Genomic DNA, 24,214 nt, shown 5'->3' on the forward strand with positions numbered 1-24,214 from the left:
AATAACTTACATAATGAATCGAAAGGACTGCTTCCTCGTTCTGTAGGCTACCAATGGTCAATGTAATTGAACAGGTGTATCACTTATTGTATACAGTGTTTACATTAGAAAGCCACATTTTGCTTGACAAATTCCATGCACCTATCTTGTAGATGGTGTCACACTTGTCACTTTTCTATTTCAATCAATTCTCACTCCACTGTTAGTCCTGGTAATCAACGTTTATCTGTCTTGTGTCACTTTTCGTGGAAGCATTTCATGCTGGAAACAGGCCTGGAAGTCAACCCTTTCTTATCCGAACCGACTGGCAACTACGCCATCTATGGAGCTTGTCAGTAGCTCAGGCTCTGTTGCCGAACCGATGCTAGACATAAACTTAAAACCAGACGGTCGGTAAGCGGGAGTTGATGGTCGTTTACTCGTTTTTAAAACATAAAAAAAAATCCGGTTGTCATTAAATTAATGATAGAATATTTTTTTACTTGTAACTTTGCGATTTGAAAATGAAAAGAAAAATGTGTTTGCTTTGCCATTTTGTTTGTTTTTTTGTTTCCTTTTTGTATGCCTTTTGTACAGTTACACATAATATGGAGAATTGTATGTAAAGATATAGATTATAACCATAACGAACATTGTAATAATAATGCAATAATAAAGAGAGAGAGAGAGAGATGGCGGTCGAGAATGAAACGAAAAATTCCATAGAGGCGATGTGACAAAAAAGATTAAAAAATAAAAGGAAAAAAAAATGGGAAATTTGGTTTTTTTGTTTGGATTTTGATGCGGGAAATTGTTGGAAAAAACAAACAAAAAGCACACGCACACACATATACACCCACAACTTGGCTCACGCTGAAAATGCACAATTTGTTTAAACTGTAAATTTCTGATTAATAATTTTTTGGGGGGGTTTGCACAGTGAAGAGAAAACGATTTTGTTGTTAATTAATATCAACAAGCTGAATAATATGAGAAATTTAACGGGAAGAAGAAGAAAGATTAAGCCAAAGAATAGTTTAAAAAAAAAAAGAATGAATGAAAAATGTAGAGATAGAGAAGAGAGAGAGAGAGAGAATTGATATGTAAATAGAATGCAAATAGGGCTGATAGAAATTGCGGAACTCCTAATATTTTTTGTATGTAAATATCAACGAGGGAGGAGAGAGGGGGGGGGACTCTTTTTTCTTTAAAGGGGAGACTTGATGTTGAATGTAACACGAATTTCAATTTTTTTAATGGGGAAAAGCAAATTACTGCCGGCCAAAGAAAAAATCCCCCAAAAAATTTGAAAAAACAAAATTAATTCAAATATTTTTAAATTTCCCGCCAGGCGACAATTCCTATATAGTTGAAGTTTATATATGTACAGGGCTCACACAGACATTTAAAAAATGTTGGGTGGACAAAATTAAAACAAAAATTTAATTTACCCAAAAATTCTTCCTCAATTTGAGTAAACAAATTTTAATTAGCTGGAAAAATAACCCCCCCAAAAAACCCCTTTTTTTTTTTGCTATAACTGTACACGAGAAAGTTAAAGAGAGAGGGTCAAGACAGACAGACAGACAGGAGTTGTGTGTGCGTATTTTTATATCTTACATCCACAAAACTTTTGGGGAAACTTTGCAATTAAAAAAAAATGTGTTTGACCTCATCCATTTGGCTCGTCAAAATTCAAATTGTTTTTTCGCGCTATCCATTTTTGGTTTCATTTTTGAAGGGGATTATTTCAGCTCGAATCGATTATTATGGCAGAGTTGGTTGTTGTTGTTGTGCAAAAGGTTATTGTTACTAGATGTTTTCATTAGAGGCCGAATTTCTTGAATATCAAATCTTTTCCTTTGGATAAAAGGCCCTCGACTGGATTTTCCGTCGTGCCGGACGTCGTCGTCGTCGGAGCAGCAGCAGCGGTGGCAGCGCCACCAACGCCGCCCATCATCTTCTGGATGAGACTAGGCCCTGTCGATTGTTGTTGCTGCTGCTGTTGTTGCTGCTGGTTGTTGCCGCCCATCCCGAAAAAGGAAAAGTGAGAAGACAGGGGTGCGGAAGTTGGCGCTGTCGTCGCTTGTTGGGGCGCGGCAACGTTGTTGGCGTGACCGTAAAGGTGGTTGTTGGCATCGGCGTTCATCATCATCATGTTGTTGAGGGGCGGTTGACCGAGATGTTGCTGCTGTTGCTGTTGGATGACGGAAGGATCGGGGAGGACGGGCGGCAAGCCTCTCGTCGTCTTGTTCATGGGCAAATTGCGGATGGGCCCACCCGTTCCACCGTTGAAATTCGGTTGTTGTTGTTGTTGCTGTTGTGGTTGTCCATTCATGCCCTGTAGTTGTTGTTGCATGGGATCTGCCATTCCGTTGTTGTAGGCGTAATCCATCGAATCCGGTCTTCCTGTTTGAATTCACAAATCAATTAATCTAATTTTTTAAAAGGTAATCAAATTAAGTTAAATGTTAAATTACCTTTAAATCTATCGTCGACGTCGGAGAAAGAGTCTTCTGCGTAGAAGCGTTGGTTATTGATCGGGTTGTTACCATCTCTCCCGACCGCCGCCATGGACCTCCCCTGCACAATTTTCAAATTTCCCGCGCCAAACGCACAGCAAAAAATCGAAAAAAAAAAAAAATACACACAAAATTTAATTCGCAAAAATTTCCAAAATTCCCGATTAAACTGTCGACGCAATGGCACGTAACACTCGAAAACTCAAACCAAAAACCAAAATCATACAAAAGAAAAAGAGCAACAACAACTCTTTTCCCTTAATTACAACTGCGATTCCGTTTTACTTTTAAATTTAAAATTTGCTCCTCACTCGCCAGCACGAACTACCACACAGAAAAAAAATAAATTAGCGGATGCTCCTACTAATTAAATTAGTAGTCATTAGAATTGTTTTTTTTTGGTTCAATAGAAATTCGCCTATGAAATAAAGAAAATAATAAAATAATGATAACCCATCAACCCGCAACTCTTATACTCAATCCAATGAGAAATCAAAGAAATAATTAAGCGGTAAATTTGAAAAAAAAATGATAATTAAATCATTAATTATTCGCAAAATAAAATCGAGCCAGCACAAAAGCCACTGAGCGTGTGGTGAAATGATCTAAGCGTATAATAAGCCGCAACAGCAACTCAATTGATCAGAAGCAGCAACCGAGAAAATGTTTCTTTTTTTTCCATTTCAATGTCTAATGTACGTGTGTTCTTTTTGAAAAATAAAAAGTATAGAAACACAAACCATAAGGCTGGAGGTGTGTGTGTGTACGAAACAGTGAGTGCGTGTGGTTGCGGACGGACGGGCAAAAACACAGACACAAAGTGGGAAAACGACAGGCAGGCACACAAAAGACCAAAAGAAAAATACAAATTTAAATCGAAATCAAATAATAATTCAAAAATTTAGACAAATTAAAACATTGAAAAAAAAAAAAAGGAAATTGTTTTTTTCGTGTTCTATTCGCCATTTTGTTTCGGGGATGTTTTTATTTGTTTGTTTTTTTTTGTTTGAAAAGAAGAGCATTTACCTCGTGACGATCAGGCGAGTAGACGTCTATGCAACACACGGACCCATCACAGCCGGACAGAGTGAGAGGAGGAAATATAGAGATAGAGATAGAGAGAGAGTGCCATTTCGTGTTTTTTTTTTTTTCGGGGGATAAATATAGAAGACACAGACGAAGGTATCGGAAATGTAAATCAAAAAATCAAAAATAAAATAAAATAATTGTTTTTCTTTTTTTTTTGAATCGACGGTGCAGAGAGAAAGAGAGACACTGGACACAACACACAAAGGCAGCCATATTTCTTTTTGTTTTCAATCAAATTAAATTGAAAAAAAAAATTAAGGTGGGAAAATAAAAATAAAGGGAATTTTGTGTGTTTGAACTCTTTTCTCTAAATGTGTTGTTACGTAGACAATTCCTAATTTTCTCGTATGGTTATTTTTTTTCTCTCGGCTATGTGATCAAAATTGGACTTTTTTTTTAAAAGGTACATTTGTACTTTGTTTTTAAAGGCGACATCTAGCGGACGTTGGTCGAAACATTTGAGCATTGGGAGGATGAATAAGACAAGACACAGACAGAGAGAGAGAGAGAGAAAGGTGCTTGAAATATCCACCGAGAAATTGCAAGACCAACATCAAATGAGAAAGACAGAGAGAGAGAGAGACGGACATCATGCTTCTTTTTTTTTTTGGTTGGATCGATTCAGCCTCAAAATCTGTACATGTGTCTTGTGTTGTTGGATTTGTTTTTTTTTTTTTCAAACTCAAAATTAATTTTTTTAATTAAAATCAACCGGATGATTTATTTTTTGTTTCCCCTCTCATATTTTTTAAATTTTATTTACAGGATTATCTTTAAACTCTGCTGGTAATTGATTTAACTTAAATATTTGGGAGGATAAAATTATTTTTTGAAAAATTCAAGTTTGAACTTACCGCTGCGACGATCGCGGGAATTGTCGGACGGCCGGTGATTGGTCGTACGTGGAGGAGGTGGGGGACCTTCGGCGCCGGACATGCCCCGTCCATCCCGGGGATCCATTCGATCGTGATCCATCCGTTCCCGGCTGCGATTTCTACGTTAGAATTAGAATTTTTTAAAACAATTCAAAGTCAATTTTTTGAAAATTTCAAATTACCCGCCGTAATAACTGGAATCCCGTCCGCGATCCTGCATCATCTGTCCGCCTCCGCCAGACTTGTCGTTCATGTTGGCCGACTGCTGTTGCTGCTGCTGGCCGCCTCGCTTGTGACGCGGTTGAGACGGGTCGTAATCCGGCGGCGCTTCCGTCAGGAAATTGGAAGGGACCAGCCCGCGCTGGCCGCGCAACTCGCCCAGGTAAAACCCGTCGTCGTCCATGTCGCCGTAAACGTAGATGATGTCGCCCGTCTGGAAGGACAGTTCCACTTCAGCGTCCACGTTGGGCGACAATTCCTGCGGGTCGTAGTCGTACAGGGCGATCATCCGCTTGACCGGCATGTTGGCGTAAATGTCACCCCAGCGGTCACGACCGTGGCCCGGCTGGCCCTGAGCTCGCAAATTGCGCCGGGTCCGGGAATGACTCGGCCCGTCTGCTCCAGACTCCTGCGGGACAAAAAATTAAATTTGAGAAAAAAATAAAATTGGAAAATTTGAATTTCGCGCACTTTGAGGAGCTCCTGGGCGACCCGCTCGTCGTCCACCTGGACTTCAGAAACCATGTTGCAAGGTACGTAACCCGAACGGCCGGCTACTTCGCCCCAATAGAATCCATCAGCGTCTTTATCGCCTCGAACCTTTGAAATTTCAAAAATAAATTCAAATTTTTAAATTTCCCGCCAAAAATTCAAAAAATTCCCCGCCAAAAAATTCAAAATTCAATTTTTCTCAAATGAATTTTACTTTGATGAGCTGGCCCTCGCGGAATGGCAATTCTTCGTCGCAGGCGTCGGGGTTGGGCGACATGGTGGGCGGATCGTAGTCGAACAGGGCGACAAAGATCCTAGTCTGCTGCTGCATGGGCGGCTGGCGGCCGTTGCCACCGCGGGCCACTGGTCCGCGTCTGTTGCCCGGCTGATCGTAATAGCCGTCATTCTGCTGCTGCTGCTGATTCCTGCCCGTCGTCGAGGCGTAATAGTTGTCCCGTCCCTGCTGCTGCTGCTGCTGTCCCTGGACGTTCCTGGGGCCGCCCACCATCTGCGGGTTGCGGTTGGCCGGCAGAGATTTGTTTCGGTCGTACATTCCCTGCTGGCCGTCACGGCCGCGATAGCTATCGCCCGATCGCTCGCTGGCCGTATCCTTGGTGATTTCTGTTATCGTTGGCGTGTGCCGGCCATCAAAAAGAAGAAAAGACGGGCCGTTAGCCACAGCCAATGCCGGGCAATAAAAATAAAAATAAAAAGGAAAATATATATGTACCGATAGACGGGATGGGTCCGGGCATGGAAGGATTGAGGTACTGATTGCGCTGGATCATGCCACCGCCGCCCTGCTGGCCTCGTCCGTTGTTGGATTGTTCCATGAAATTGCGCCGGCCAATGTTGTTGCTGCCCCGGCTCGTTTCGTTCATCATTTCCTGTGTGTGTGTGTGTGTGAAGTGGGAACGTTGACACCCGGCCAGTCCCAAGACGGACAAGAAATAAATAAAAATAAAAAGAAATAAAATAAAAATGCACATCATCATCAATCAAAGGTATTGGAGCGTGCAACTTTGATCGATCCGGCACCGCAGCGTCAACCGCAGAGAGTACGTATAATAAAGCTGGACCAATAACTCGTAAGTAACCAAATAAATCAACCGGGATTGAATAACAATCAACTACATTTTTAAGTGTGGAGAGTCTAAGTGTCAACTTACGCCATCGCTACTGCAGTCCTGATACTCTTCCGGCTCTTCGGCAATGTCGGACAGTTCAGACGGCCGTTCGTCCGACTCTAACGTGTCCTGTCCGTCCGTCCAACAACCACAACAACAACAACAACATCCAGGCACAAACACAAAATAATAAAAAATGAAACTAAAAATAAAACAAAAACTAAAAAGATAAAAATAAAAATTCGGTACCTTGATGCTGGCCAGCAAACTGAGATTCCACAGGCCTACTATGTCTTCCGACGGGCCAAAACTATGTTCCACTACGTCCGTCTCGTCTACTACCATCTCGTTGTTATTGACTGGGCATTGAACGTCATCGTTCTTTCATTTGCAAGCGGAATAAAATGGTGGGGGGTCATGCCGGGCAAAATCAAATAAAAAAATAATTTTTAGTCCGTCTTACCCGATTGCCGCCGCGGTTCTTGATGAGGTCGATGGGCACAGGGGTGGGCACGCTGTCGCCCGATTGGCTCTCTCTCGCCTTGGTCCGCACCGTCACGTGCTTGGCCTGCAGGCCCATGAAGCTGGAAATGTCCAGTAAGGCGTGGTCGCCCGTTGGGCTGTCCACTTCCGTCACCTTGCGTCCATCGGCGTAGACGGCGTAGCCCGTGACGGGGACGCCGTTCGACTTGCCCGACTGGCTGTTGATGGTGACGGGCAGCCAGGTGACGAGCAAAGTGCCGTCCTGGGGGCCCAGCTCGACCTGGACGTCGACGGGCGGGTCGGGCACGCCCTTGGGCAACGTGCGGAACTCGACGTGGGTGCAATACTTTTCGGCGTACTTGGCCGTCGTCTCGTCCATCGTGTTGAAGTGCGGCGAGCGGATGTTCTTGGCCTTGACCGTCACCCGGTAGATGGTGTTGGGCGAGAGGCCGGAAATGGTGTGCCGGAATATGCCCGGCTTGACCGTCCGCACCTCCACGTGATTGACGCAGACGACGTGCTGGTAATTCGAGTTGGCCGGCAGCCAGGAAATCAGGGCCGATGTGGCCGTCACGTGACTCACACGGACGCAAGTCGGAGCAGACGGAACTTCCTTGCCAATCACCATCGTGCAGGCAGCGTCCAGCGAGGCCCGGCGTCTCAGCGTCACAGAGCGAACGCTAATCCGGTGCGGCTGTAATTGAATAAAAAAAATTTAAATTTTTAAAAATTTCTGCCCAGTCAAATAATTTTGTTCAAAAATTTACTTTGCTGGAATCGACGCCTTCGATGAGGGCCCGGCATCGGTCGCCGGCCCGGATGGTGGTGCGGAGTATTCCGTCGACGTAGACATGATAGGAGGCAATCTGTCCCGATTCCGGCGGAGCTCCTTCCGGATGATTCCAGCCGATGAGGATCGACTTGTTCAATTGGCGTTCCAGCGTCAGCTGACGCGGTGGTGGGACTAGCAGCGAAAGGAAGAGCCAGTCTATGACGTCAATGCCGGAAAAAACGCTCAAACGGAAGAGAGAGAGAAAAAGCGGAAGGATGGAAGGAAATCAAAGAAGGAAAACCAAACCAACCAACCAACCACAACGGAAATTCAAAAGTAAAAACGAAAAAGAAAAAATGTGTTGGGCGGGCAAATAGGAATTTTGCGTTGCGGGTGGAATGATGAAAAATATTCGAAAAAAAATGAAAATAAAAACGAATCGAAAAGAGAAGAAAGAAGAACGAATGAATGGAAGGGATGAAGAAAAGAAATGTCTAGTTCCGGCTAATAAAACTAGAGGAAATGTCATTTCAACATTTCCGAGCTAAGATGTACAACGGGGGGAGGGTTTCAAAAACCGATTAACACAATACAGCTGCCCGGCTACTCAACTATATAAACTCTCAACCCTACACGAATTGTTTGAATTAAAATTTTCAAACTCAAGTTTTAAATATTTTTGATTGGGTCGAAAATAGTTGGTTGGAAAGAAACGGGTGGGAAAAAAAAAGATTTTTCGGAAAATAGAAAAGTCCGTCCGTAATTGTAATATACCTGGTCCTTCTCCTTTGACTCCTAGGGCCAGCTCCTCGTCTTCCAGGAATTCCTGCAACTCCATCAGACCCCAGTCGAGAGCCTGACGGGCAGCGTCATCTATTGGTCGCCAAAAATAAAATAATCAAAAAAATTAAAATTTAAGTAAAATCTTTTTTGTTTATAAAAAACAAAATTAATAAAAAAGTGACGGACAACTTTGACGTGCAACAACAACAACAACAACCCTAATTGTAACAACAGACTACCAAAGGGAGAGAGACTACGGAAGTGTGCTGGACAACTCTACCGGAAGTGGTGACGAACATTTCGGTCCAATTGTTTCGACGGACATGACATTCCACAGATATTATATCAACAGACTCAAATCAAAAATTGGAACAAATGGTGTTGCTAGAGAGAGAGAGAGCTGCTCTATTAAGAAATATCTAAACTAGAGACACAAGACGGACCATCGAAAATATTTTGAAATTATTGCCCAATCTTCTAATGTATAATGCGGTGGAGGGACTGGAACTTTTTGAAACCGGAAGTGGTGCCGAGACAATACAAAATTCAGACTGGGCAACAAAAATCAAAAACTACACAAAATCTAACAACGGGAGAATTATTTGAATAAAATTATCTAATTCAAAATAAATAAATAAATAAAATTTAATTTTTTAAAAATAATTCAAACGTACACTGATTGATGCCCCTACTGCGACTGGCCGGACTATGAAAGGCCACCTGACTGCTTCCAGCCGCTGGCATATGCGCTGTGTACATAGTTTGGGGATATTTTTGGGTCGTATTTTTATATGTGTTTTTTTTTTAAGTTAATTTGGTTTGGTTTTATATATTTACATGTAATTGATTTAAAATTAATTTTGATGTAGATTAGATCCCTATACTCGTTAGATGTTATCAGATTAAGTTCACACACTCACACGAAAATTCCACACGCGGGAAAAAAATAAATAAAAATAAAATAAAATAAAAAAGTTTTTTTGGGGTTCCAAAATGAGACGGACCTTGATCGATGGGCTCGTTGGCCGCAATCGGCTGTTGGTGTGGCAGACCTTGTTGTTGTTGCTGTTGTTGTTGTAGCTGGTGTTGTTGTTGTTGCAGTTGCTGGTGTTGCTGCTGGTGCTGCGGATGCGATGGAAGTTGATGAATCGACGGATGAGACGGATGGCCGGCTCTGCTGCTGTTGCCGACTCCGCCGCCGCCGACGCTGGCCAAGTGATTTGGACTGACGCCCAGCAGGTCACGAGGTAAACTCGTCGTGCTGCTGTCGTCACCGCAAATCTGCAGGCCCAGAACGGCCGCCCGGTGGAATTCCACCAAATCCTCACCCTGCAGCCGCTGGATGAAATTCGAAGGGACCAAACCTTTGCGTCCGTCCAGCAATTCTCCCTCGTAAAATCCGTCCTGAATTTCATAAAAAAATTAATAAAAATTTTTTAAATAAAATTTGATCCGCCGGAATAAATTGCCCGTCTCTTTATACCTCATCCATTGTACCCCAGACGAGGACGTAATCGCCGGCGGCCAGCGAGACTTCCGCTTCCGGATTGTCGTTGGGCGACTGGCTGAACGGATCGTACGTGTACTTGGCCAGGTAGACGTAGCAGCGGCCCTTGCCCGGTATTTCCAGCATGTCGGCGCTGCTCTCGGGCTCCGGATGGCGGAACGAATGCAGCGGCACCGTGTGCAGGAGCGAGTGGGCCGAATGAGCGTCCAGCGGCAGGGCCGGCAGACTCAGCGGCGACAAAGGCGGATGCAACATCGAGGCCATGCTGCCACCGCCACCGCTGCCGGGCGCCGTCAGCGTCGATCTCAGTCCACCAGAGACCAGCGATGAATTGTGATGTTGCTGCTGCTGGGCAACGCCTAAGCTCAGCGTGTGGGCCAAATCGGCGGCCGCCGTCGAGACGGCCGTCGTGTTGCTGCCGCTTCCGCTGGCCGGGAAAAACATGGACGACGTATTGGTCAATGTCGACGTCAAACCCACCGACGAACTTGTGCTGCCGTACAGAGACGGACTCATCGACTGGCCGGCCGATCCGCTCGCCCCGTTGTGACTGGAATATCCAGAACCTTTTAAAAAGAATAAAATTAAAAAATAAAATTAAAATTTTTTTGAAATTCATTTTAAATTGGTCCGTTTCATCAATTCCAGCGGATAATCAACTACCAACATCATTTAGATCTCTACCTAAATTTTTAAGAAAATAACTACAGTGTCGTCTGCTACAACCGAAAACAAATATTTCAAATGCAATAATAAAGAAATCAAATTAAAAGATGCCCAGTCGTGTGTGTGTCCTACGACAAAAAAAAATCAAAAAAATAATTTCCGTGTGTGATGGTAATTCAATCAAATCAAAAAATATTAGTGGCATTAAAATAAAAAATGAAAATAATAAATAATAAAAAAAAAAGCGGGCCGGCCTATACAACAACATGATCAGGTCCGTTCTACAAGTTTTTGTTTGTTTTTTCCGGTGAAACTAATCCGGCACTTTGTGTGTGTGACGCGCGCGGAGTAGAGAGAGCAGAGAGAGAGAGAAAGGGATATATATCGCGTTCAATCGATCCAGCACAGCACAGCACAGAGGGTGGACGGGCGTGGGAAAACAAGCAGCACCCTACCATCTGTGTAGTATAGATATTACATTATATCTAATAACATAATATAGAATACACACACAGACACACATCTAACAAAAGGGGGGGGCGACATAGTTTCCTTTCTTGGCCGTCCTTTCGATAAAGAGAGAGAGAGGATACACTTAATGGACGTAACACGATGCCAGGGCCGGCTTCTTCTTCTCCGCAAAAACTTTGTTTTTTCTATTTTTTAGCTGGGCAACAGCAGCAGCAGTGCAGTGCAGGAAGGAAAAGAAAAAAAAAAGATCGATCGATTGTTTGGGGAAAAAGATAAAAATATAAAATAATTTTGTTTTTATTATTTTCCGGCAACTGCGGAAACAACCAAATGTCTACGGCAGGTTTTTTTTTTTTCTTTTTTTTTGGCTGGATCAAGAGGGGCGTGATCGTGACCGGAACAAACACACACACACACACACAGAAAGACACTCAAAATTAATTAATTAGCAAAAAAAAATTAAAATAATGTGATGATAAAATAAAATTGGGTATTTTTAATAAGTCCGCTGGATTTTAAAATATTTTCGTCTTTTTTTGTGGTTGTCCCAACTACTCTCTAAAAATATTTTTTTTTTTGTTTCGTCTGTCCAGCAAAAAATCCAGCCATGCTGTCCGTCAATTTTTTTTGGTGTGTGTGGGAGCAGGTGGGGTGGTGTGTGTTTTTGGTGAAAGTATTTTTGATGAGTTTTGTTTTGTTGTGCGGGCCGTCATTGAGGAGAGCCTACTTTCTATACAGCGCGGGCAGGCCAGCAACAATTTTTTTTTAGGTTTTTTAATTTTTTTGTTTCGGGGGGAGCAGAGGTGGGCCAGCAATCACTCTCAACTTACTCTTCTTACTCGTTTCAATGCCCGGCGCTAGCCAATGCCTGAGATGGGCAGAGACGGGCGGAGAAAAGCGTAAATGATGATGTTGTTGTTGTTGCAGTAGAAGTGCAGTTGCAGAAGGCTGATGATATTGGGGTTGTTGTTGGATCATTTGGTGTTGCTGTTGGTGGTGGTGGTGGAGTAAAGGCGTCCGGTTGAGGCTGGCCGGCGTCGATTTGCGCCTGTGCCGGTTCTGGCCGCCGTAGTGCAGGACCATGTCATCGCTGGCAAACGTCACCGTTTTGCCCTTCTCCTGAGACACTGCTTTTGGCACACGGGACACACACAGACCAGGCTATCAACAACCCAGAACCAAAATGCCCAGCATTTGCCCAGCTGCCCAGCTAACCCATTTTTAAAACATTTCATCATCATCTTCTTCTTCTTCCTACAAAAAACGGACTTCAATCCCGGTAGATCCGATCCTCTTTTTGCTGCTCCACTACACGTTCCCATCCCTACCCTCCTACCCCCTTCCCACTCCTTTCCTCGCCCGGGCACTGGGAAAAATCAATTAGTCAACGACGGATGGGCGGAGCCACACAAGGTCCTCGACAATTCAACGGATTAGTGCGGCAGACAGAAAAAAAAAAGATTTTCTTCTTCTTCTTCTTCTGGGGGAGAGTTGATAATAAAAACCGGCCAGCAGCACAGGAGCCGGAAATGTTGAAATGAAAATAATCAGAAAAATAGGGGGGAGGAGGAGGGAAACTCACGACAGGAGTGCAGAAAGAAGAAGAAGATGATGATGTTAATAATTTGGATAAAGAAAGAGAAAAATAACAAAATAGACAAAAAAGATCCTGGCCGGCAATGAATATATCCTTTTGTGTGTTGTTAACATTAATAATAAAGTGGTGATAAATGTGTGTCGGGCGGAACTTACTGATTGTGGCGCGCGATTTTTCCAGCTCGGCCAGCACTCGGTTATCCTGCTCGATTTTGGCCATGATCCGCTCGATGTCGCTGTGGTGATGGCTACTGCTGCTGGACGATCCGCCACTGTTGATGCCCGTCAGTTTCGACATGGAAGACGTCGAAACCACCGGCTGCGAAAGGCTCTTGCCCAGGTTGTAATCTAACAATTGAACCCACCAATTCAATTAAATAGAAAAGATAAAAAATGGAAATAAAAATTTTACTCGAGACGGCCAAGTCCATTTCGAGGAGAGCGTCTAAATTGGAGGCACTCTGTCCCAGAGGGGTTGTCCGTGTCACCGATCCAGCACCATTGGCTAAATACCTCAGTGAATCTGTTGATATTAAATACAATTATTATTCAACCTGCTGGGCAAATAAATAAAATAAAAATTGTAATTTTTGGGTACCTGGGCTGGATCCCCTTGAATCTAAATCGAATGTGGCTCCTAGTGACTGACTGCTGCCGTGGTGGCTGCTTCCAGCTCCGCTGCTGTTGCTGTGGTGGTGGTGCTGGTTCCGTCTCAAGGCCGCCAGTTCCAGCAACAATTCATCGTGTCTCACGTTCTGCAATTCCATTTTCCTTTCCAGCTCGCGAATCCTCGACTGTTTGGAAATTTATAAAATGAGAATCGAGGGTGGTAGGTGCTGGGCAAGACAAAAACGGGCAAACCTGAAGCGACTCGATGTTCTGAGAATGTTGTGCCCGCTCCACTTCCGTGTTCTTGTTGCTGGCCAGCAATCCCAGCTGGGCCTGGGCCGTCCGCAACTCATTGACCGACTCTCCATGTTGTTTTTCCAATTCCTTTTTCTTCTCGGCCGCTTCTCTCATTTGCTGCCCGGCCACAAATATTAAAATAAAAATGTCAAAATTAATTTTAAAAAATTTTGCAAAAATAAAATCATCCAGAAAACTCACCCTGAGGACATGATCCAGGCCGGCCATCTTCTCCTTGAGCTGGGCAACTTCGCTCTGGGCCGCCTGGCACTGGCTTTCCACCGTGTTCAACGAGCTACGAAGCGTCTGGCATTCCGTTTCAAACTGTTTTTATCAAATCAATTGCAAATATAAACAAATTCATCGATTAAAAATTGTGGTGCTGGGCAATTTGAAAAAAAAAAACAAATATTTCAACCCACACATCGATCGACTCGTCAATTCCAGCTGCTTGAAATCAAAATTAATTTCAAGACAAAAGTTAAATCACCGGGTAAAAAAAAAGGGAATAATCGATACATATAGAAACGGACACACACACACACAGTAGTCGTACAGGGTGTTATTATATATTTACCTGGTGCAGCTCCTGGGCTTGTTTCTTCAGGTCACAATTCTCAATGGTCAATTCGGCGTTCTTGTCGATAACTTTGCTCAGCTGATTCTCCTGTCGACCGGACACACACACAGACACACACGAAACAGACAAAATATTTTAGGGTTTTAAGCCGGACTCTTGCCCAAGTTATTATTTTAAACTCTCTCTCTCTCTCTACTGGCTGGATGGACACACACGCAGTCTAAGCCGCTGATGTGTGTGACTGGACAGCCGAGTCCTTACCAAGTCTTGACTGTACTCTGTTTTGGCTTTAAGTCGCTCGGCCAGCACTTCTCGATCCTAGACGAATCAAATTTCATTTTTTAAAAATTTTTCTGATGGTCGAAATCAAATAAAATTTAATCAAAATTAACCTGTTGCCTTTTGCTGAGCTGCTGGGCCGCTTCGGCCTGTTCCTTGCACAAGAGTTCCAGCTGTTCCACCTGCCGCCGGAGCTGGACGTTGGTCGCCTCCAAGGCCGAGTAGCGGGTCACGTCAAGCTCGGCACTTCGCTGCAATCCCTGGACGGCCAGAAAAATCAAATAAAAATCAAATTCTATTGACTACTGTTGGCTCCTATATAGCCAATCCTTTTTTCCTCTCATTGCTCAATACTTTTGCCCGGCCACATGACACATCGCCTCTTCCCCCACCCCCCTAAATATCGAAAGAGCCAACGGCATTCCAGCCAAAAACATCATCACCCAGCTAGAAAGAAAAAAAGAGATCCTTATTGACTCCTTCATCCATTTTTTTATATAGATATATTGCCCGTCTCTCTCTTTTTCTTTATTTATTTGCTTTCCTTTTTTTTTCAATCTGCTACGACATTGCCACGTCTACAATTTTCTTGAAATCAATTGCCATAAAAAAATGGTTATCATTTACGTTTTTCTCTTTGCTGGTTTCTTTTAGCTGCACATTATTCCATTTTGTGTTTTTCGTGCTGGACACAACACACAGCTGGGCCAAATAAAAATCAGGATCGATCCACACACACACACACTATTTTTTCGGGGGTGGTGACACAAGGCACTGGACGTCTAGGAAAAAAAACTTTTTCTCGTCCGTCCTTTGGCTCACATTTGACACTGGACACACTGGGCACTTGAGGGATAATTTGCCTTCTAAAACTATATTCCAATCACAAGTGGAAGAAGAAGAATCAAAGTTGCGGTGGTCTTATCCGATAAGAAGAAGAAGAAGGCCGGCTTCGATTGAAAATGCAGACGGACCTGACCAGCATGAAAACTGGGCACAGAGTGAGTGAGACTATAAGAAATGGAGTACGACGACGACGGAACGGAACGGATTTTTTCTTCTTTTCCACCACCACCACCACGTCCGTTCGGTTCAAAGAGACGACCAAAATATATCGCCCGGGCAGACTTGTACGAGAGAATCAAAAAATATAATTTTTTTTCTTCTTCTTCTTCTTTCTGGCCCAGCAAAGGGAGGTGGAAATTGCACGCCAGCCCCTTTTTTGGTGGAGGGTTGGAGAGAGAGAGAGAGAGACGGGCGGCGCAGACGACGGGCACCACAGTGAACCGCGCAGCCCCATTGACGCAGTCCCGAACAAGATAAGGGGGGGTAGAGAGAATCACGCAAGGAGGAGGAGAGCTGGGCCAAACACGAGGAAAAATAAAAAAATCAATACTGGGCGACGTAGTCCAGCAGCGGTGGCGCTAGTTGGCATCGACGCCATCATGGCGCAGTTCAACATTATATACAATTGGCCCGTCTCTCTCTCTCTCTCTACTTTTATTTTTCTTTTTTTTTCCACCCCAGTCCGGCGGCCGTTTGGCTCCCGCATCTCTTTCCATCGAGCCCAGGCAATGGCTGGCCAATGAGGTCACGACATCCCATGACAACATCAACCCCCCCACCCCCTTCCTCCCAACCCGTTCCTTATATAATAGATATCTCTCTCTGAAGGCTTTTCTTTCGTGTTCCAGTTCATTGCTGGACTGGTCCAGCTCCTTATCGGGACACTATCTCCTTGCCAGCGGGTCTGTCACCCAAAAGAAAAAAGAAAATCTTTTTTCTTCTTGCCGGGCAGAGAGTAACTCTGGCCGGTATCGATCACACGATTTTCCAACCCTCCGGTCCGGGGATGCGACGGGCAACAAAATGTTGTATATATATGTGTATATGTATATAGGAGCAAGCAACCCAGCACACAGCCAAAAAGTGGGGAGTCTTGCTGGCCCACCACCCCACCACCCTTCTTTTTCCGCCCGGCTACACTGTAGAAGGTGCCCAGACAAGACCACACACACACACACACACACATACAATCAATATCAATCGATTATTCCATCCCCACCCCACACCACCAGAGTTTGTGTGTGTGACGGACGTGATGTGCAACTACAACAACATGAGGCACCCTTTTTTATTTTTACTACTACTATACGAAGGTGATGATGGGAGTCGATAAATCCGTCCGTCTTCCCTGGGCAGAAAAAAATTTTTTTTGCCCGGCAAAATTTTTTGACTGGGAAATATTTTTTAAAAAATTGATTTTTATCAAGTGGGAAAAAAAAAAGATTTTCGGGTTGTTGTTCATCGATCCCCGACAGTGAGTTGTCCGGATGCTTTTTTTTTTATTCCCCCCCCCCTCAAGACTGGGCGGATGTTCTATACGGCGCAGGCGCTATTACATTAAATGTTATATCTTTTAAGGAAGGCCGTCGGCCAGTTGGAAAAAACAAGATAAAATGATGTAAAAAATGTCGAACCTGAGTGGCCAGGACGAAATTGCGTTCCAGCTGGAGTCGCTCTTTAGAGACGAGTTTCAAAAGTCCTTCCAGTTCCCTGGAACCCTGAGACAAGATGGTCCATTCCACCCCGTTTTGTTGCGTTTGCAGCGACTCCTGGACAGAAAATAAAAAATAAAAAAACAATAAAAAAACAGGGCCGGCACACGATATTCCATGATTACAATGGCCATTATCATTTTCTTTTGTTTCTGTTTCTCTTTCCCATCAATAAATCGGCCAAAGTTGACGATAAAAAAAGGACGGACTCAATAAAAAAAAGAAGAGGGGCAATCGGTCCCCTGGATTATAGCCATTAGACAAAGTCCAGCAGCAGCTCTATACAGTCCGGTTCTAACGGTAAATGTTTTGTGTTCTTGGCCGTCCTGTTTTTGGCCGGGGACAACAATTTACACAAGTAGAAAAACGACCCCAAATGTCTCTTTTACCTTGCTGTTGTAATGTTGTTGCTCCTGTTGTAGTTTCTTGGTCAGGTCCCTGAGCTTCTCCTTGAGACGGCCAATCTCCTTTTCCCGTTCCGTCAAGCGATTTTGCATTTCAACTTCCTTTTCACGCCAGCGCAACGCATTTGTCGTCTGTTTCGCTTGTTGTTGCTGCTGCTGTTGTTGGTGGTGGACTTGAGGTTGCAACTTGTTGTCAATCGACCGCTCCCTGGACATGGTCACAACCTGCTGCGTCCGCTCACCGTTGATGGCCGGCAGCTCCTTCGATTTCTTCGGTTGAAATAAAAATAAAAAAAATAAATCAAATTGACAAAATCCCCCAGACACACGAAAAAATCAATTTTGAAATTGGCGCCAGTCCCGAATTCGATTAGTCCGTCCGTTGCCTCTGCCCCCCCCCCCCCACCTTTTAGATTCCGCCTCATTTAGTCCTCCCCCTCCTCCTTTTATTTCAGGTTCAAAAAACCTGCAGCTGACAAAAATCAAAACAAATAATCTTCTTCTTCTTCTGTTATTTTGACTTCCGTCATTCTTTTAGCCTTTTTCACGGTCCGGCAACTTTTGGATGGAATCACGTTATACCGCTGACTCCTCCTCCCTTCACTTAAGGGAAATTTTTTTATTTTTCTCTTTTGGGTAAATAACAGACGGGCAGGTCGTTATGGTAACGGTCTACCGGTCATCTGGATTTGATTGAACGTGAGAAGTGCCGAGATCATGTCTCCACAACTAACCGCCAAAGGCGCTACTTGTCAAACCGGACACATCCATCAAAAGCAAACACGAAAAATAAAAAAATTGCCGGCCCGGAAGAGACAAAAACTTGAAAAAATTTGTTACAATCGAATTTCTTAAATTATTTGAACACAAAATTTGATTGCGATTTTTCTTAGCTGCTGGATCGATACAAGACGGGCCGGGCCAATTAGCGGATGGGAGAAACTAATTGACTTTTGTGGAAGGGATGGAACGGACGTCAGAGTGAGAAATAAGTGCAGAGTTTCCGGATGTACCGGATGCACCAGTAGCAGTTTCTTTTTGTTCAAAGAAGAAAAAGAATCTCATACCTTTTCCAGACTGCGGACTTTCTCTTCCAGTTTCTTCGTCTGCATGGCCAGCTCGGCATTTTTCCTGCGCAGCAGTTGCAGCTCTTGCTGACGCTCACGTTCCCGTTGCAGCTGGCCGGCCGGCCGCTCTCTTTCCATCTCCATTTGACGTTTCTAAACAAATGACAAAAGAAAAAATATAAAAATGAAAATTTGATTTTCCCACGACGGGCCAGTTGGTTTGGTTTGATTTGTGTTCACCAATTGCTCATTCTCGCTGGACAAGATCCGTTGGTTCCGTTGCAGCTGACTGATGTGGATATTGAGGCTGTTGGCCCGTTGCAATAGTCCGCGCTCTCGTTCCGATATCACCGGCTTCGTCTGAATCAAAATTTTGAAAATCCAATTTCAGCCGGGCAAAACTAACAAAACTAACAATCACAGACGGGCGAAATAATCCAAAAAATTAAATCGTTTTCTTCCACTCTCAGTTCGATTCAAACTAACAAACGGGCACACAAAGAGAGACGGGCAAAGAAAAATAAAAATAAACTCGAGTCAATGAAGTTTCGACATGAACTGATTCGGCTGGCCGGCAGCAGCGAATGACTTTACCCAATTGTTGCTGCTGGAAAACCAGAAGGTGGATGGTAGGATGGTAGGAAGAGGGGGGAAGGGAGAAAAGTGGGAGGAGGGTTATAATAAAACGTGAAAATTAAAAAAACATTCCTCCAGGCATTTCCCGTTGGCCCCCCGGACACGGCCAGGTACACACGGCCCAGCACAACCCAACAGAGAAACCCTCAACAACATTGACAACAACAACAGTAGTGGCAACTGCTATTCGTCTAAATTCCTCTTTTCCTTTCAATTCCGCCAAATGGAATTGTAAATTTTATTAAAATTCAAATAATTTAATTCTAATTCTAATTAAATTTAAAAAAAAAATTTTCTATTCACTGCGACTTCCGGGACCAGAGTTAATTAACTTTTTCTCTCCCCCCCACTCCTAACTTGACGTAATGTGTCGGGGATGTAAAACCCTCAAGGCCGAACGGAAGTTCTTCCAGTTTTTCCAAAAGATTCTTCCATTCTCTTTCCATTCGTAGGAAAAAATTGGACAGGGCCGTCTTTAAAAAAAAAAATGTAAACCACAAAAGGAGAGTGACCGTGGCCATTTTTTCTTTTTGTAGAAAAAGAAACGGACCAATCGCAGTTGGAACGGCCAAATAATAATAACCGACGGACACGCCAAAATAAATCAAAAAAAATAAAGTTGAAGGCCGTCAAAAAATTTGACAATTGTCGTTTTGAAATTTTTTCGGGGTCGTCGCCCAGCACGCAATCCGGGCCGGGTGATATTTCTTCTTCTATTCTTCCGTCCATCAAACCGCAACAAATGGGCCAGCGGCAATCTCAGAAAAAGAAAATAATCCGCCGGAATAAATAATAAAAATTCCAAAAGTGTTTGAACAACTCTGTAGTCCCCTCTGACTCCTTCCGGGCCGTCTATGCAAATAAAACCCAGTGATCTAAGAGGCGGCCCATCGATTTCTATTTTTTTGGAAGGGGTTGAAATCGTGAGCGGAATTGCGGATGCGACCGGGCAAAGGCCTTCATACCTCCGGACGGCCTAGTCGCCAGCCCAGCCACAAGAGACGGGCGTCCTCCAAGCGGAAGTCACCGTGGGTGTGGTGGTGAGAGGTGGCCGGCGGCGGTGATAATGGACGCAACAGTTTTCTTTTCGTGACGATCCAGTCGTGGCCGTTGCTGCTGCCGTCGTCGTGCTGGTCGTCGTCATCTTCTTCATCCGCACCGGATGGATGCGTTTCATCGCCACTCGTCCGCAATGACTCCGCCCCTTGGATTTCTTCTCCCACGTCGTCGGCGACGGCACCTGAGGATTGGCCGACGCCATCTGCCGGCCCAACCGACAACTCGACGCTGGAACAACATCCAGCTGCGCCCGCCGCCAGCTGGAACCTTAAAAACAACAACCGTCGCTCCTCCTCCTCCTCTTGCAGTAATCCGCTCGACTGCACAGAAGTGAGCGATCCTTCACAGTCGGTTGGGCAGGATCCATCGCTGACTGTCGACCACCGACGGACTCGCGGAGGCTTAGGAGGGGGCGTGGCCGTCCCAAAGTGGACGTAATCCGACGACAGCGAAGCGAAAACATCCGCGTCCAGCGACCGAGGAGGAGAATCCGGATTCCTCACGTCACTCCTCCCGCAGGATCCACCGGCCGACGGAGTGGAAGCGAAAAATCCTCCGAAAAGACTGGCACCGCTGCTGGACCAGCGTCGCAACAACTGACGGCCCCACGATCGACACTTTTTGGGTTTGGGCAGCCGGACGAATCGGTTCAAACTTTGGGCCGAATTCGAGATCCTCCTCCTGAGATCCTTGTGGGCTCCTCCATTGTCCGCCGGAATCCATCCGTCAGCCATTTTTCTTTCTTTCAAAAAGTGGACGAAATCCAATCCGGTTGAACAAAAAACGGGCGAATGACGTCAATCCCGCATCTGGCAGTGCATAAACTGTGCACACATGTGGCGAAAGAGACGGGCAACTTGCAAGTGACGCCGGATAAGTTGTGACTAAACTCGACCCAATGTAAACGTCCGTCTTTTATAGAAAAATGAAAAACGACGACGACGACTCGCCTTTCATTTCAAAATAAATAAAAACGCAGGTGCTATTATTCCATTTGACGCTATAGAATAAAAATCCCTCCTCCCACCCGGGGGGGTGTAGGATTTCACGGTCGTGTCTAAAAATCCCACACGTCATTATCGAACTATTTGTGTTCCAGTTAAACGAGGATTAATGGAATCCGGAAATGATAAAAGTGTGAAAAATCCAAATTGTTTTTTTTTTTTGTTATTTACCAAAACCTCGTCGCTCCAGAAACCTTCCTCGACTCCAGTCAATTCGAAAACGCGTTCGCCCAGGTAATATTTTTCCGCTTCCAGTTTGGCGATCGATTTATCTTTTTCGTCGATCGTCTGTTGTCCAGCAAAAGGAAATTGAATTTAAAAAAGGAAATAGATTTGATTTGTTTTTGTTGAATAAAACCTCTTCAAGCTGTTTGATTTGCAGCTGGGCTTGCTGGACGGCGGCAGCTTCCATGACCTGGAGCCGACGGGCGGCCCTGGTCTCCAGCCGGGCTTTGGCGGCCGCCTGGCGTAGGCAGCGCCGCTGACTGGCGTCTTCGTCTCGGTTGCGGATTTGCTCGTTTTTCAGCATCCGAGTCAATTCGTAATTCTCGTGGCCCAGCACCTGGACCCGCTCCTTGAGCCGCTCGTTCTCCGCCACCGTTCCGCACCGCGTCCCGCGCTGCTGCCGCTGCCAAACCAGACGCTCCTGGTGGATGGCCGCGTCGATCGACAGACTCTTCTCCCACTGTAAAAATCAAATCAAATGGAAAATTCAATTCATCACACGGCCAGAATAAAATTAGAAATAACTTGAAATTTGTTTGTTTTTCTTTTTGGCCCGTCTGGAAGACGGCCAGTTCGCCTCCAGGCGACCAACTAGTTTTCTTTTTATTTATTTATTTGTGCCCACTTTAAATTTCCCGCCAGATGATCATCATCATCTTTCACAACAACAAAAAAAGAGACGGGCAGAAATATAATAAAAAACAAGCAATTCCGGGCCGCCAACGGCCAATAAAAAAAATTAATTTTTTTTTTCTTTTGTGAAACGTCAAATGAGCCGTGAAAATGGCGTAACGGGCAAACTTGTTTGTGTTGGGGGGTGGTCGACACACAATTGCACAAACGATTCCTCATCATTCAAATCGCCCGCCTACGTGAAATTGTCCGTCCGCCACGCACACAGACACACTCGGCATCGAGAGATAAATTGGAATTTCTTTTATGTACAACCACCACCAAGCCAAAAAGTCATTTGAACAGTCTGGACTCGTTTTCTCTTTGCCCCCGGCCGTGTCCAGCATTCCACAGGAGAGGGGGAAGAAAAAGGAGAAAAATAATAAATAATTCCTTTTCAGCTGGGCCGAAAGGCTTTTCTTTCTTTAGGCAAAGATGTTACAAAGAAACTGGACAGATGTTACATATTTGATTATATTTTGTACCTGGAACCATTGTTTGAGTTCTTTTAACTCGTCGTTGGTGACGGCCGTCGCCGCTTCCAGACTCGACTCTTGCGACCGGACGGTGGATTTACTCCGCCAGAGCTTCCGTTGTTGTTGTTGCTGTTGTTGTTGGTTCAAACTGGAAGCGGTGGAGGCTTCCGATTCCTCCTCGACGTCCATCGAAACCAGTTCTTCATTGTTGTTGCTCTCCCCGCCGGAAATGGATCGATTCCGGCTCGTCTTCTCTAAATCCTTTTCCATTTTGTGGTGGTGGTGGTGGATGGCATATTATTGGTGCCGGCCTGGAAGACAACAGGATACAAACTAAAGTTAAAACATTTCACGCACCAGGAAGTTTTTGTTAGGAAAGACGGACACGTAATGCGCCATTCATCCAGGCCAATCCCCCAAACGACCTTTAAAACAAACTACGTCACACACACACACACAAACCAATAGACTAGAAAATACTGGCCGTCCTCCTCCTCCTCAATTGAACGGAAAAAGCCACTTGCTGGCCAAGAAAAACTGTTGCCCGTCTTATAACGCCCCATAAGCAATCATTTCAGATGGGCGGGCTCAAGAGAAAAACAATGGACAACAACAACAACATCATCGGGCAGATGCAATAGCCCAAACTGGACGTGCCAAACAAGAAGAAGCGCCATCTCTTCATTCTTCTTTCATCTCATTTACATTTTTCGGGACTCGAGAAAAAACCTTTGCCATGCAACAACAACAATCGAAGGTCCAGCCAACACTTTTTGGGTTTGTCCTTAGTCACTGGCACGACGACCTAATAAGGAATTATTACACATGAAAAGCCTTTGGCGGATGGAACAATAGCGAAAAAACAAGTTGTGTCTTGCTGATTATTTGAGAGGGAGAAATGCTCACAAGGAAAAATATATCTAAAAACCTCCGGGTTGCCCGCCAGGTCTGTGCCCTGGTGAACTTGGGGGGGAATGTCAGATGATTAGAGGGGGGGAATCAAAATGGCCGGGAGGTATTTCACTATTTCAATTTGGATTATACAATCGGGTCACGAACGAACCAAGAATTTTTAAGAAAAATCTTCTTTGATATTTTGATGGCCCACCTGTCGAGTGGACACAAAGTGGCAAAGATAAAAACTAAATAAGAATTTGTTTTAAGTTAATTGACGTTTCCCACACACACACAAGCGCGTGTAGACAATCACAGCTGCTGTTGTTACTTGTTGGTGATCCGATTCCCAAGTTGTTGGTGTACCAACAAACAATCACACGAGATCGTAAAAGATACTCACGAGAAACGTACACACACACACCTCGTGGCGGCCAATTCCAAACATTTGCCGTTATTAGATTTAAAAAAGATGTACATACTACATTACACGGGGTTTAATTAGAGGAAATGAGAGACTCGTGATGTTATCTGAACCGCAATCCAAATAATCTTACCTTTCCTCCTCGAGGATACCAACACACAAAGGGGCGTTTCTTATGAAAACAGGAATTGGTATAGACCACAGGTAAGAATTTAAAATGGCAGGTGACACATGAGGATATCTTTTGAAATGGCTGTTGAAAGAGATGGATATTATAAACTCACCACACAGAGATATGGAAAAAAAGACACGTGAGAATATTCAAGGTGAGTCGAGTGCAGAATCAACAGCTCCTTCCCGCCCGACGTCTGCCACTGCACTGATGCGATCCGTGCAACACTACACGTCGTCTGCGTTTATATTTTTCTCTTTCTCTCTTCGTGAATAAT

The 24,214-nt window shown here is 44.5% G+C and overlaps 1 protein-coding gene across 13 annotated transcripts; it reads right to left on the bottom strand.

The window, feature by feature from the left end:
• Positions 1–520: 520 nt before the first annotated feature.
• On the bottom strand, positions 521–24,189 carry LOC124203590 (peripheral-type benzodiazepine receptor-associated protein 1-like). Of its 13 annotated transcripts, none has more exons than XM_046600278.1 (33): positions 24,050–24,189; positions 22,457–22,758; positions 21,433–21,759; positions 21,246–21,362; positions 18,616–18,735; positions 18,376–18,528; positions 17,294–17,578; positions 16,827–16,961; positions 14,460–14,606; positions 14,329–14,385; positions 14,065–14,154; positions 13,689–13,811; positions 13,443–13,604; positions 13,180–13,375; positions 12,994–13,104; positions 12,738–12,929; positions 11,816–12,115; positions 9,825–10,414; positions 9,346–9,745; positions 9,016–9,090; positions 8,333–8,431; positions 7,554–7,774; positions 6,767–7,480; positions 6,553–6,684; positions 6,346–6,432; positions 5,907–6,063; positions 5,391–5,797; positions 5,156–5,284; positions 4,648–5,093; positions 4,445–4,584; positions 3,528–3,553; positions 2,460–2,562; positions 521–2,388 (listed from the first exon to the last, which is right to left on the bottom strand). In XM_046600278.1, exons 2-33 carry the CDS (start codon positions 22,715–22,717, stop codon positions 1,805–1,807), a joined length of 7,086 nt encoding a protein of 2,361 aa, XP_046456234.1. In that variant the 5' UTR covers positions 22,718–22,758; positions 24,050–24,189; the 3' UTR covers positions 521–1,804. The 13 variants fall into 13 exon arrangements, 10 of the variants coding, with proteins under 10 accessions (XP_046456234.1, XP_046456235.1, XP_046456237.1 ...); XM_046600279.1 differs by lacking the exon at positions 24,050–24,189 and adding an exon at positions 22,833–23,085; XM_046600281.1 differs by lacking the exon at positions 11,816–12,115.
• Positions 24,190–24,214: the final 25 nt, after the last annotated feature.

Source organism: Daphnia pulex, chromosome 10 (assembly GCF_021134715.1).
Source record: "Daphnia pulex isolate KAP4 chromosome 10, ASM2113471v1".
NCBI lineage: Eukaryota > Metazoa > Arthropoda > Branchiopoda > Diplostraca > Daphniidae > Daphnia > Daphnia pulex.

Bases quoted from the DNA above. Each gene is read 5' to 3' on its own strand.
- LOC124203590 (XM_046600271.1), bottom strand. From the start codon at position 20,804: ATGGCTGACGGATGGATTCCGGCGGACAATGGAGGAGCCCACAAGGAT. The intron at 13,105-13,179 runs GTACCCAAAAAT...TAATATCAACAG, and splicing joins TTCAAGGGGATCCAGCCCAG to ATTCACTGAGGTATTTAGCC. The intron at 12,116-12,737 runs GTAAGTTCCGCC...GTGTGCCAAAAG, and splicing joins AAAATCGCGCGCCACAATCA to CAGTGTCTCAGGAGAAGGGC.